We start from the raw sequence: 14,145 nt of genomic DNA, 5'->3' as shown, positions 1-14,145 counted from the left end.
TGACCTGCCCTTCCGCCTATAAAAAGTCTCCGTGACGAAACCCCCAGTACCGAGAGCCACGATACGGAAAACCTTCCGGAGACGCCGCCAACACCGATCCCATCTCGGGGGATCCAGGAGATCGCCTCCGGCACCCTGCCGGAGAGGGGAATCATCTCCCGGAGGACTCTACGCCGCCATGGTCGCCTCCGGTGTGATGTGTGAGTAGTCTACCCCTGGACTATGGGTCCATAGCAGTAGCTAGATGGTTGTCTTCTCCCCATTGTGCTATCATTGTCGGATCTTGTGAGCTGCCTAACATGATCAAGATCATCTATCTGTAATTCTATATGTTGCGTTTGTTGGGATCCGATGAATAGAGAATACTTGTTATGTTGATTATCAAAGTTATATCTATGTGTTGTTTATGATCTTGCATGCTCTCCGTTACTAGTAGATACTCTGGCCAAGTTTTTGCTATTAACTCCAAGAGGGAGTATTTATGCTCGATAGTGGGTTCATGCCGCATTGACACCGGGACAAAGGATGAGAAAGTTCTAAGGTTGTGTTGTGCTGTTGCCACTAGGGATAAAACATTAGTGCTATGTTCAAGGATGTAGTCACTAGTTACATTACGCACCATACTTAATGCAATTGTCTGTTGTTTGCAACTTAATACTGGAGGGGGTTCGGATGATAACCTGAAGGTGGACTTTTTAGGCATAGATGCAGTTGGATGACGGTCTATGTACTTTGTCGTAATGCCCAATTAAATCTCACTATACTCATCATGATATGTATGTGCATGGTCATGCTCTCTTTATTTGTCAATTGCCCAACTGTAATTTGTTCACCCAACATGTTGTTCGTCTTGTGGGAGAGACACCTCTAGTGAACTGTGGACCCCGGTCCAATTCTCTTTACTGAAATACAATCTACTGCAATACTTGTTCTACTGTTTTCTGCAAACAATCATCTTCCACACAATACGGTTAACTCTTTGTTACAGCAAGCCGGTGAGATTGACAACCTCACTGTTTCGTTGGGGCAAAGTACTTTGGTTGTGTTGTGCAGGTTCCACGTTGGCGCCGGAATCACTGGTGTTGCGCCGCACTACATCTCGCCGCCATCAACCTTCAACGTGCTTCTTGACTCCTACTGGTCCGATTAAACCTTGGTTTCTTACTGAGGGAAACTTGCCGCTGTGCGCATCACACCTTCCTCTTGGGGTTCCCAACGGACGTGCCAACCACACGCATCAAAGGGCGAGGTCGGTGGAGGCCAGGGGGGCCCACACCACCCCTAGGCGCGGGCTAAGGCCAGGCCACGCCTAGGTGTGGTATGGCCGCCTTGCGCCACTTCTTCGACCCCCTCTGGACTCTATGTTTGTTACGGAAAAATATTGACTTCGGCTTTTGTTTCGTCCAATTCCGAGAATATTTCCTGTACAACTTTTCTGAAATACAAAACAGCAGAAAACAGGGAACTAGCACTATGGCATCTTGTTAATAGATTAGTGCCGGAAAATGTATAAAAGTGCAACGAAGTGTGAGCAAAACATATAGGAATTGGTGTAAAACAAGCATGGAGCATCAAAAATTATAGATACGTTTGCGACGTATCACGGTTCACCTCCCGCCGACCAATCCCCGCACCGCCGCAAGGAGGAACACCGGTACCGGAGGAGGAGACGTCGGCGAGCAGCACCACGACATCGGCCTCAACCTGCTCGGCAGTCTTCATCGGCATCTCGAGTTCGGCCGCAAACTCGACCTCCTCCTTGGCCAGAACAATGGCGGTAACGACCTCTGCTTCTCACCCTCTTACTCGTTATGCCAGAACAGGCCATGCTCGGGCATTTGCGACGACATGCACATTAGATCTACTAGGGTTTTCATTAGGATATGGTTCGGATTGATGTTTGCAAGGTGTTTCTTGCCATTGCTTGTTGTTCTTGTCCTGTTCTTGGTGTTCACGGTATCAATTTACTTAGATCTCCATCTTAGATCGGACTGTCGATTGGTGAAACTGTTAGATTTTACTGTGCATACAGAGAGGGGAAGGTTTTTTTGTGTTGGGGTTTAGCATGTTGTGATTGCTGTGCGAAAGATTCAGCTGAGTCGCGCTAGTTTGTTCAGACGCAAGAGGAGTGGGAGGACTTGAAGAACGAAGTTGATATGCTCAAGAATCTACAGAGAACACAAGAACAAGTGACGATGGCTAAGAAACAGGAATGGGAGGCTGAAAGAAAGGCTTTGGAGGCTAAGAAGATAAAGCTAGAGTATGACATATACAATCTGCTTCAAGTGAACTTTGCAATCAAGGATAAGCTCAAGAGGATCAGGGCTACTTGTGATGAGTGATGAATGTGTTCTAGATGTACTGTAGGAGAATTTGTAATGTACCCTAAGTAGAATTTGTAATGTACCCTAAGTACCACTCGTAATGTACTCAATTTGAACTGCTACTTGTGTTGTTTCTGATTGAACTAGGCCGATGATTATAACCTGGGATCATAGTACGTATGAGGAGATGATTGATCAGAACCTATGGCATGACTGAACATGACCATCCCATTGGTTCTGATCAAACATCTCCTCCATATGTCCTCATAGTATGAGGCCTCTGCTACCTTGCTTTGCATGTTTCTGCTTCTTCAGTTCTGCATTGGCCAATGATTGAACAATGTCACAACGGAAGGCAGGGTGCTGCCCTCAAACTTAGTCATGTGTGCCATATTCGTTGCACACTAGACTTAATTTGGGGACAGTCCCTCCGCCTGCCATGTGACCAAATGTATGAGGCCTCATTTGCGTTGGCAATGATTCAACAAGGGCACAATGGAAGGTTAGGTGGTGGCCTCAAACTTAGTCATGTGTGCCACAGTTGCACACTACACTTAGTTTGTGGCCACTCCCTATGCCTGCGTGTGAGGCAATGTATGAGGCCTTAGTAATGTTATCAATGTCCCTTTTCATAACTACTTGTGAGCAGGCACACCTCTAATGGCATGTGTTCTTGTGGCAGACTGAGAAGATCATGATTGGGTCACCTGCTGAGGTTTCCGACGAGGGACCGGCGAAGAAGCGTCGTGGAAGGCCGGCTAACGTCGGCCACTTCCACGAGTACGTATGGCCGGACCACTTCTTCCGCATCATCTTCAAGCCCACCTTCGGCCGGCTCATGATCCCTCAAGCTTTCGTCAAGTGGTTCGGAGAAATCCCTTCCAACATCATCGTCACCACCAACACTGGATGCAACTGGAGGATGACTACGAGGAGAGAAGGAAATGATCCATTCATCGACCAGGGGTGGGTGGCCTTCGCCATCGCCCATCAGCTAAAGGTAGGCCAGTTCCTCACCTTCAAGAAGGTGTCCTCCTTCGAGTACAGTGTGGTCATCTTCGACCACACTTGCACTGAGGTGGTGAGCAGGTGACCGTACCATGGCGATGACACCAGGTGTGTCGTCTCCGAGCATCATGTTTGAAGCTAACCTGCTACCATGTCGTGTCTAGTTGCCGTTCGTGTCAAGTGTGCTGAACTATGATCTTGTCTGCTGTGTCCAGAACTATGATCGTGTCTGAACAATGGGGTTTCGTGAACTTGTGTCGTTTATGATCAGTGCTAAGTTGTGTGTCGTCTATGATTGTGTTCTTGCTTTTGATGTTGATCGCTGGTAACCTCACCACTGAAGGGAAGAGGTAACCAGAAGCGGATTTTGGGTTGCAACCAAACAATAGTGGCGCCCTTCTGGGCTGCTACTAGCCCTGAAAACCGACCTACCAAATGGGCAGAGCCCAAATCTCCACGGGGCCAAAAAAACTCTGTGAAGGCCACCAAACAACGTGGCTTTTCTGGCCCATGGCCCGTCTTGGACGCACAGGGGCTTCTTCCCACTGCGCTAGTGGTGCACGAAATGGATGCAGGCTACCAAACGCGCCCCATAAGAACGGAACAAGAATGATCTGGACATAGTGGAACTTCCCCCTCTCCAAGCAAGTGATCCGAGAGTGCGAAGAAGAAAGCCTAGTTCAACATGCGGACATTGACAGGGTCGCGCTGGTCATTAGGCCAAAGATCAAGGTCTTCAGGCTAAGCAAGTCACTTGTGGACAGAGGAAGCACTGTCAGCATCTTGTTCTATGACACGTTCAAACACATTGCTAGGCATGGTGGATCTGCATCGGTCTTCCACCGTCATCACCTATACCGCAGGGCAATTTGGGTGGGCCTTGACTTTTCCAGATCTAATGCGTAAACATCTCGAGGGGATTCCTGACCATATGTATCTTCCACAAACGTATCCAACTCAAAGGCCATGGTCCATGCTGGTCTTGACGTCAGATCGGTTTCTTCATTGCCGATGTCGCCGATGAAGACGTGGATGCCGCCGATTGGGATGATCGTGTAACAGGTGGGGCTTCTCCTAGCCGGAACCCAAGATTCGTCATTGGGGACGACGGGAACGTTGCCGGCGTAGAGGACGCACCCGATGGTGACGGTGTCGCTGATGCCTGGGAAGGTGGGCCCGGCACAGATCCGCCCTCCAAGCGCCTCTTGCCCTACGGTGGGTACCAACTATCATTGTGTGAATGACGAGTATGCCATGGATGGTACCTCACGGCATGGTGAGAGAGGTGGGCGAAAGGCGGGAATCTACTGGGATGGCGCGACACAAGTTTCCTAGCTTCGGATCTCGCAACAGTGGCAAAACCCTATGTGCTGCTATAATTCACTATAAGGGAAACAAGTGGGCAATTACAATAAGAGGATTGGTTCTGCCTGAAGGGCTCCCTGGATCTGGCTTATAAAGGCGCCAGGATCTACGGTTTACAAGGAGTAGTCCAGGTCGGGCTCTAATAGCGCTATCCTAACTAGGTACAACTTGACATACACGTAAGGATCCGGATAACTGATGTCGGTACGGAATCGACTAACTATGTCGATGCGGATTCGGGTAGAGCCAACCCATGAAGTATATCCACAATAGGTGGTGCGGTGCAAAGGGCGGCAAACGGAATATCGTCGTTCTCAAGCTCTGGGTGACAGGGGAGTAGGAGAGGATAGATACGCTGGAGAGGACACGGGACGGGCGCTTAGCTGCGGAGTTACCGGCGGCTAGCGAGATGTGTGTGAGAGAGCATGGGGGCGAAGGAGGAGCATGGATTTCACGAGGGTTTGCTGATTTCGGACGGGCCCAGTTGTCAGCGCTCGGAGGTGCGGTGAAGAAATCGACGGACCAGTAGCTTGGCAGGAAATCGAACACCAAAATTCTTATTAGGTAGTAGAGAATTGGCGGATTGGTGGTCAGGGAACTCCTTGAATTTTGCACGGGGTGGCCTGGATAGAATAAGTAATGCGTGTGATGGCGAGTCATCGATTTTTTGAATTTTGTATAGGTTCCACTAATCATGTCGTGTGAAGTACATGACTCGGTCGGAAGAGGTCTAGCTGTTGATGAGGGATCTCGCTCGGCTGACTGAATCCAGTTGTCAACTCGCCCCACGGTGGGCGCAAATGTCGTGGTTCTTTCATGACATTTGTCATTGAAGATAGCATGAAGAGTGTAGGGTGAGTCGGCATTGGAGAATCCGGCCTAGATTTGGGACTTTTGGGATGGGTGGGTCACCTTAGGCATGGTGGTGGTGCCCCGAACGAACCGAGGAGCGTGTAGTCGTGCTAGGAGAGGTGTAAATAGTGGTGTGCCTGCTGTGGTGCGGGGGTGGGTCATTACGGGCCCGATTTGGCCCCAGTCGGGCCTGTGTGGGCCTAGTGTGTCCTTGCGGCTACATCCGGTCACCTACTGCCGACGGCGGTGGAGGTCATTCCCTCCAGCATGCTACTGTATTGTCGTCCCTCTCCGGAGTCCCTTCTTCTCGATCTTGCAGGCCTCACAACATGGGCCATGGTGAGATGACGAAGGTGATTGCAAGAGTGTGTTGGCATGTGGTGGTGGGTGGCAAGTTTTTTGGTGCGCTTCGGATCATCCGTGGGTGTGGTTTTTTTGGGTTTGGGAGAAATCGTTGCCGTCTCAATAATGACGCGGTGATGCTTGCGGGTATCGATATTCCTTCGTGAAGGCCACGGGGTGTACCACTTCCCCGCTCCCCATACCATACCGGGCGAAACCCTAGGATCAGTTCAGGTAGTTGCGTAGTTGTTGTTGCTACCTGTCTTTGAGATGATGGTCGGTACGTAGTGGTTCACGGTGCTAGGAATGTGGTGGGAATTTTCCTGGAGGGCGAAACAATTGCTATTCATCTTCGTTTTCGTCGATCCGTCGATGTCGACGTTGTTTCTTTTCCTTTTTCTCTCTTAATTTCTTTTGGGCTTGCTTGTGCTCTGGCCCCAGTCGACTCGTTTCGAGTAGGAATATAGGCCTTAAGGTGATTCGCAATGGGAAGATTCCTGCCCTTTTGGTGAGAATAAGCCTATGGATGGGTCGAGGACCTCCCTAGCTCATTTTTTGAACTTTTTTCAATAAAAGCGTGAATCTCATTTTGAGGTTTCCCAAAAAAAATTATTATTATTTAAACAATTTTTCAATAATAACCTTTAATTGAATGTTTTTTCGATATGAATATTTATGTTACTTGAAATATTTGTCAGCTATGAATATTTATGTTATTTATATGAATTTCAAAATTTATTTGGATAATTTTTGTAATATATAAAAAGAAAAATACAAACTAAAAATAAAAACATAGATAATAAATTAAACATTTTAAACATAAATACACACCAAAAAATAAAACAGAAAAGAACCAAACTGAAATTGAAAAAATGAGAGAAAAGAAAAAAAACTCGAACGAACCGAAAAGTATACTGTACTACTCGTGTGCGTGATACGTCGCAAACGTATCTATAATATTTGATGCTCCATGCTTGTTTTACAACAATTGTTATATGTTTTGTTTACACTTCGTGGCACTTTTATGTATTTTTCAGCACTAACCCATTGACAAGATGTCACAGTGCCAGTTCCCTGTTTTCTGTTGTTTTTGTATTTTAGAAAAGTTGTACAGGAAATATTCTCGGAATTGGACGAAACAAAAGCCAAAGTTCCTATTTTTCCCGGAGCGAAGACGGAGTCCAGAGAAGAGACGGAGGAGCGCCACAGGGTGGCCAGACCTACCCTAGGCGCGGCCTGGCCTTGGCCCGCTCCTAGGGGTGGTCTGGGGCCACCAGGCCTCCACCGACCTCGCACTTCCGCCTATATAAAGCTCCCGACGCTAAAACCCTAAAGATACCAGCATCCGTCCATGAAAAGTTCCGTAGCTCCGCCGCCACCGCAGACAAGATCCGGGGGACAGAAGTCTCTGTCCCGGCACCCTGCCGGGATGGGGAATTGCCCCCGGAACAATCTCCATCGACTCCACGGCCATCTCCGTCGCCATTGCTGGCTCCCATGATGAGGAGTGAGTAGTTCTCCCCCGGGGCTGAGGGCTCTACCGGTAGCTATGTGGTTTATCTCTCTCTCCCATGGTGTGATCTTTATATGACCATGAGCTTTGTAATCTAGATGTCGTTATGCTATTCAAGTGGATTTTACTTATGTGATCTCCGGAGACTCCTTGTCTCACGTGTGTAAAGGTGGAGTGTGTGCACCGTGTGGGTCTCTTAGGCTATATTTCACAGAATACTTGTTCACTGAATTATGATTTGAGTTGGATGTCTCTATGAAATTGTGATGTGTTAGTACCTCCTATGAATTCTCAAAGTGCAGCGTGGGGAGTTCATTAGTACTTTGGAATACATCATTAAGGTTTGCTTTTGCAACCCTACGCGGTGAATTAGTGTGCGTTATCCAACCAGAGAGTAGTTCAGAGTAGCATAATGAAGTGCTTATATTTATATTCCTTTATGATATCATTGTTGAGAGTGACCACTAGTGAAAGTATGATCCATAGGCCTTGGTTCCAAGCATCGAATCACCGTTTATTTACTATTTTACTGCATGTTTACTTGCTGCCATATTTATTTCAGAATGTTATTATCACTCATATTCATTCATCCATATCACTTGCATTTTACTATCTCTTCGCCGAACTAGTGCACCTATACACCTGACAAGTGTATTGGGTGTGTTGGGGACACAAGAGACTTCTTGTATCGTAATTGCAGGGTTGCTTGAGAGGGATATCTTTGACCTCTACCTCCCTGAGTTCGATAAACCTTGGGTGATCCACTTAAGGGAAACTTGCTGCTGTTCTACAAACTCTGCACTTGGCGGCCCAACACTGTCTACAAGAATAGAAGCGTGTGTAGACATCAGTGCGCATCCGGCATGATGCCAATAAGCTATTAGTCGCATGCCCTCATCCGGTCCGCTACCATTTTTTTTTTTGCAATTTTAAAAAAAGCTGGGGCCAGTGCCCAGCTGTCCACGTGATTTTACACAAAACACCCAAAAAACAAAAGCAATCGAGTCCATGTCACCTCTTTGTGGTGTTGACGAGATCTAGGAGAGGATCTAGTCGCCGATGCAGGGAATCGGTGGTGGCGGAGAACAGCGTCGGAGGTGGTCACCGTCGTCTGAGAGGAACAGGTCGTTGACGGTGGTAGAGCGGTGGCGGAGCAGGGAGTCGGAGGTGGGCGTCGAAGGTGGTCGTCGGAGAGGACGTGGTTACCATTGTCGGAGAGGAGGTCATCGTCATTCATTGCCGGAGAGGAGGTGGTCGCAGGAGGTGGTGGTCATCTTTGGGTAGAAGAGGAGTGAAAGAATGGGAAGAGGAGGAGGGAAAGCAGGGGAAGAGGAGGAGGGGAGAAGGTGGAGGAGAGAAAGAGGAGAGGAGGAGGGAAATAATGGGAAGAGGAGGAGGGATAAGGTGGAGAAGGGGTAGAGGAGGAAGGGAGAAGGTGGAGAGAGGTAAAAAAAATTAAAAAATCAGATTTTGATTTTTTAGCGAAATCTAAAACCTCAAAAAATTATGTTTTTCTTTTTGATTTTTGGGAATCTAAAAAATCGATAAACGCGTGGAGGCAGATGAAATTGGATGTAAAATTTTGCGAAGATACATTTTCATATAAAAAGATTTTTATCGGAGGTCATATGCAACCAGAAAAGTCGTTTTACCGAGACATGACCCTATTTTGCATAATATATCAAAATTCATGGTTTTTAATTTTCCTTAAAACTAGATGACATAACACATGGCCATCTCGAAGGATTTTATTTTTTTGAATTTTCTATCATTTTCTATGATTCTTTCAAAACTGAAAAAGCGATATTGATGCACGGGGTGCAAATCTTGAAACAAGTAGTAGGGTGCCCAAAATAGGGCACGCTACTACTAAGTTGATTAGTAAGCAGCGTGCCCAAAATAGGGCACGCGACTAGTATTTTGGCTCATTCATGTCCATCGGCCCAATATATTGGAAGCAGGTGGGCAAAGGCACACGCGATCGGTATGGAGATAGCAGCCATGTGCCCCGATTGCCGTGCACTGCGGGTACTTTCTGGACCCAAGTACAGCCGGGAGTTACCTACTAGTCACGTGCGCTACTCTCTGCTATGTTACCATTAATGAGCATTGCCCTATAACATTTTCCCTACTAGTGTTAAATAGATCTCTTCCCCACGAGCTCTACAAATCTTGACGAATCATGCTGCAGCGCTCCGCCTCGCATTCTTCCCCTGCCGAGCGCTACGGTTTCCTCGCTGCTGCCGCATCGCCATCTTGACGAAGCGAGCCTGCCCGCCGCCTCCGCCACTTTTCACTCCACCACACGAGCATGCTCACCACCTCTGTCGCCGCCACCTTGCCCTCTGCTTCTCTAACCCGAAGACCGCCACGCTAGCCTGCCCTTGCCTACGCTATTACATGCGTCCCCGCCCACCAAGATGGCAAGATCCAGTAGCAAAAATGCATCCTTAAGGCATGAGATGTATCCAGGAGTTCAGGTCTGTATATATTGAAGATCGGAGAATCCATTTTAGATCAATATAAAAGCGGGAGTGGTGTTTTCGAGCATACGCTTTCTTTATTTTGAAATGAATCTTAAATATGTTTTGAAATTTTTGAAAAGTTGAAAAAAAATTAGCACATGGTGATGCTATGCGCTCACAAAGTCATTTCATGAAAAAATAGACTTGTCGTGATGTGTTAAAAAGACAAAATTCGGTGCTAAAAGTAAGACTTTTCACATGATAATTTTTTTCTTTTTTACAAAGACCACAAATAGTATCGGTTTTCGTGAAACTTGACGAACACACATATATTGTGGAGATGTACAGGTAGATTATTTTGTCAAATTTTTTTAACACTTCAAAATATATTTTTTGGGTAGAGGGAGCATATGCACCCGGGAGCCGAATTGAGTTTCCCATACAAAACATACTAAAATACATTTATATATTTTGGCCTCAGTTGGGCTACTTATGCAATATTTTTAAATTAGTTTATATTTAGTATATTGCCCCAAATCAATTCAAGCAATGCCAGAAATGCACATAAAAGTAGTGTGTTCATTGTAGAACATCGCAAGCCATTTCACTATTTAAATGAAAATGAAGAAGTCATATTATCTTCTCTCTTGTGAAACATGTGTTTCTAAAATATTTAAAAAAATACAAGAATTCAAATAAAAAAAGTCAATAGCAAGAGGGCATATCAAAATATTACTCTGCCATAATTTGGGAAAATCATTTTAGTCCCTCTCTTTAATATTTTAGGTATGGTTTGATACTTATTTTAAATGTCACTAAGAATCCAAATAGTTGAAACAAAATACAAGCAACTTGGATAGTCATATTAATCCACTCAGGTAAAAGTTGCTTTAAGACGAGGTTGAGAAAAGTCAAACAAGTTTCGAAAAGTTTATTTTCCTTTGAAATTTTGAACAAAGCCAATCAACTGAATCAACTTATTTTACTAATTTAACATTTCAATTTTTTGGGATGCTACAGGTATATTGATTACCACCGGCGCACCAATATAGCCGTGCATCAAGTGTAAGTGGTGACATTTTTTCTTCGAGACGACCATGTATTATGTGTTCTAGTTGTTAGGAAAAATAGCAAACATGAATTTCAATAAATTATGCAAAATGATGGCATGTTTCGGTAAACGGCTTTTATGGTTGCATACGACCTACGATTTTTTCATATGAAAATGTATGTACGGAAAAAGTTATATCCGATTTCAACGACCTATGGTCATTTACCGATTTTTTATATTCCTCAAAATCAAAAAGGAAATAGGAGTCTTCTGATGTTTAAGATTTTGGTGCAAAAAAGTTTCAAAAAAAACTTACAGTCGGCGCATGAGCATAGTGGTGCGCCGGCTGTAACACCACTATAAATTGTAATCAGCCGGCGCCCTTCTCCTGCTCTTCCAATTTCCCCTCCCTCCTCTTTCACTTCTCCTCCTCCTCTTCCTCCCTCTGGCCATCTTCTCTTCTCCTCATCTTCCCCTTCTCCCTCCTCATCTTCCACTTGTACCCCTTCTTCCCCCTAGATCCTCCATCATCTCCCTCCCTCCGGCGAGCACCTCCTCACCGGAGACCAACTCCTCGACCTCCCTCTGGTGATCACCTCCTCTCACTCTAGCAACCACCGCCTCTTCCTCCTTCATATGACAACGACGACCACAACCACAGCGACGAACATGGTCACGACCTAGATCTCTACCTAGATATAGATCTAGATTGAGCTTTTTTTTGAATTTTGAAAAAAATACCGCCGGCACACCTGACTGGTGCGCCGGCAGTAACAAGGCTACCACCGGCACACCTGGCTGATGCATCGGCGATAAACCGTTACCTCCGGTGTGCTAGCGCTGGCGTGCGTTGGTGCGCTGACAATAGGCAATTAAGGTGTGCCAGCAATAAGGCTTTTCCTAGTAGTGATGTGTTGACTTGTGAACAAGAAAAAACATCCGGGGAATCTAATTACTAATGACAGTGGGAATAACATAGAGATCATCCATAAAGCACATACATTATCCATTAACAGAATCCAACTCGTGAATCTCAATATAGAAAAGAATACGGGTTGTGGTCAAACAAGAATTAGAAACATGGTACAAATAAATGAACGAAATGAATGGGCACACAAGAAAGGATGACTAGAACAGCACACCAAAGAGCACGATACTACGAAATATTGTTGTGACTAGTCCAGGGCGTCAAGATGGCCAGACCGTCAACCGGTGTAGGTAGGGCACTAGGTCTTGTTGATGAACGCGCACGTCTTCCTGATCTCGCCCTCGGCGCTGGTCTTCACCCCGATGTAGCCCATCTTCACCATGGCATCTTCGAAGTCATGGTACCACACGATTGGGCCTAAGAACTTGCCACTCAAAAATTGACGGTTACCGGCATAGAACTCCACCAGGTCCTCGGTCTGCGAGGACGTGGTGAGCGACGCGTCGGAGTTGAAGAGCACATCGCGGCTCATGACGTTCTTGTAGTACTGGTTGTCCAACCTGTCGGGGGTCACAGCATCCTGCGGCACGTTTACGCTGCTGCCGGCGCTGCAGGTCGCGGTCAGCTGCCCGGCGAGCTTGGGTTCCATGGCGGTGCTGGAGTTGGCGGCCGGCGGGAGGCGGTCGGGGAAGGAGGAGCAGGCTGAGCGTCCGATGGAGTGCGCGCCAGAAAGCACGACCATTTCGTTCTGGTTGAGCCCCTTGGCGGCGAACATGGCCGTCGTCAGGGCGAGGTCGCCGAAGGGCGGCGGCAGGTTCTGGAAGGTGTCGTTGGCGCGCGATACTTTCCCGTCGTACCGGCCGGCCGGCACACGGTAGTTGATCCTGCCGTAGCTCAGGCTGTAGCTGGCGTCGCGGCCGGCGAAGGCGACGATGTCGGCGCACGAGACGATGCCTGGGCAGTGCTTCTCGAGTTTAGCCTTTGCCTCCTCAATCAGTTCGAAGCCACGCAGGCTGAGGTTGGGGACAGCCGTCCTCTCCGTGTCCGTGCCGCTGAGCAGGACGGAGCCGTCGCAGCCCTGAAGAGAACCATGACAGCAGGGGCAACATTTGTGAGCTAGCTACTCTAATTACCTTACATTTCATGCACAAACTATATATACGAAGAATACCGCAAGAAATGAATACCTCAACGAAGCAGTCGTGGAAGAAGAGGCGTATAAGCCCGGCCTTCTCGCCGGGGGTGGCTTTCTCCACGACCTTCCTCACGATGTCCTCCGCCCGAGGGCACTTGTCCTTGTCGGCATAGTAGCCGACCTTAAGGCCAGGGGCAGGGCTGAGTGGAGGGCAAGCCGGTGGGAGCGGATAGGGCACACTGGGATTCGGGGGTGGAAAGCCGTAGCCGGCATAGATTGGAAATTCGCAGGACACGGCGCCGAGCAAGGAGAAGAGCACGGCGAGAAGGGCAAGCTTGGCCATCTTCCTAGCTTCCTGCTCGGGTCTTGGGGTTTGCTCGAGAGAAGATGGGATGAAGCAAACTTGCTGTTTTGCATGTGTATTTATAGCCGTACCCCGGCTAGGTGAACTTTTGCAGCGGATGTTAGAGTTTGGTGGTAAGTCAACTTGCCAGCTGAGAACCGTGGTGCATGCGAACACAAACAAACAGGCCGATGAGCGTGCATCGCGGCGGCGCCAGCTTCATTGCTCCTCCATTATACATACTTCGACTACCTGTCCAGGCTCGATTTGAGTACATGCCTTGCGTTGACACTCGAACACGTATTACAAAAGAATGGTGTGCATGGACCTGCATGGAACCTAAACATGTGCAACTAACGGCTGGTGCATTACGACAGGAAGTTTCCCGGCCATGCATACATGTGGAACTAACTACCTGTTGGTGCATTACGACAGAAAGTTCCTGTGCAGAGAAAATGCGTACGTAGAAGATGCACCCAATTATCGTCCAAACAAATGAAACCAGCGCGCCGCCCTCGCCAGAGCACGTCAAATCCAGCGCGACTGCTCGACGAGTCATTCAGAGGAGACTCCACAAGTGAAAATTGCCGACTCTGCGTTATTTTACTGCAAGGCTCCTTAACATTTCCTCTGCGTAAGAAGGGAAAAAGGATACAGCAATTGGCACAACACCAAACTCGCCACAATGGTTCCCCCTCTCCAAGCAAGTGATCCCAAAGTGCGAAGAAGAAATCCTAACATGCGGACATTGGCAGGTTCGCACTGGTCATTAGACCAAAGATCAAGGTCTTCAGGCTAAGGAGAGTCAGAGAGGTAACC

General features: G+C 47.4%; 2 protein-coding genes across 2 annotated transcripts; one reads left to right on the top strand and one right to left on the bottom strand.

Annotated features, from left to right (window-relative positions):
- The first annotated feature begins 2,195 nt into the window (after positions 1–2,195).
- Positions 2,196–3,417, top strand: LOC139831291 (B3 domain-containing protein At1g49475-like). The gene is made up of 2 exons (XM_071820598.1): positions 2,196–2,285; positions 3,007–3,417. Exons 1-2 carry the CDS (start codon positions 2,196–2,198, stop codon positions 3,415–3,417), a joined length of 501 nt encoding a protein of 166 aa, XP_071676699.1.
- Positions 3,418–11,959: 8,542 nt separating this feature from the next.
- On the bottom strand, positions 11,960–13,389 carry LOC127342438 (peroxidase 2). The gene is made up of 2 exons (XM_051368400.2): positions 13,036–13,389; positions 11,960–12,926 (listed from the first exon to the last, which is right to left on the bottom strand). The coding sequence occupies exons 1-2, from the start codon at positions 13,324–13,326 to the stop codon at positions 12,147–12,149; spliced, it is 1,071 nt and encodes a 356-aa protein (XP_051224360.1). The 5' UTR covers positions 13,327–13,389; the 3' UTR covers positions 11,960–12,146.
- Positions 13,390–14,145: the final 756 nt, after the last annotated feature.

Source organism: Lolium perenne, chromosome 1 (assembly GCF_019359855.2).
Source record: "Lolium perenne isolate Kyuss_39 chromosome 1, Kyuss_2.0, whole genome shotgun sequence".
Classification (NCBI taxonomy): domain Eukaryota; kingdom Viridiplantae; phylum Streptophyta; class Magnoliopsida; order Poales; family Poaceae; genus Lolium; species Lolium perenne.
The sequence above is the reverse complement of the archived record's forward strand: the minus strand, read 5'-3'. Positions and strand labels throughout refer to the sequence as shown.

What these genes read in the sequence shown, in the direction of transcription:
- LOC127342438 (XM_051368400.2), bottom strand. Translation starts at nt 13,326, where the DNA reads ATGGCCAAGCTTGCCCTTCTCGCCGTGCTCTTCTCCTTGCTCGGCGCC. An exon ending in TCCACGACTGCTTCGTTGAG is followed by an intron (nt 12,927 to 13,035) that starts GTATTCATTTCT and finishes GGTTCTCTTCAG; the next exon opens with GGCTGCGACGGCTCCGTCCT.
- LOC139831291 (XM_071820598.1), top strand. Translation starts at nt 2,196, where the DNA reads ATGGCTAAGAAACAGGAATGGGAGGCTGAAAGAAAGGCTTTGGAGGCT. An exon ending in ACATATACAATCTGCTTCAA is followed by an intron (nt 2,286 to 3,006) that starts GTGAACTTTGCA and finishes TTCTTGTGGCAG; the next exon opens with ACTGAGAAGATCATGATTGG.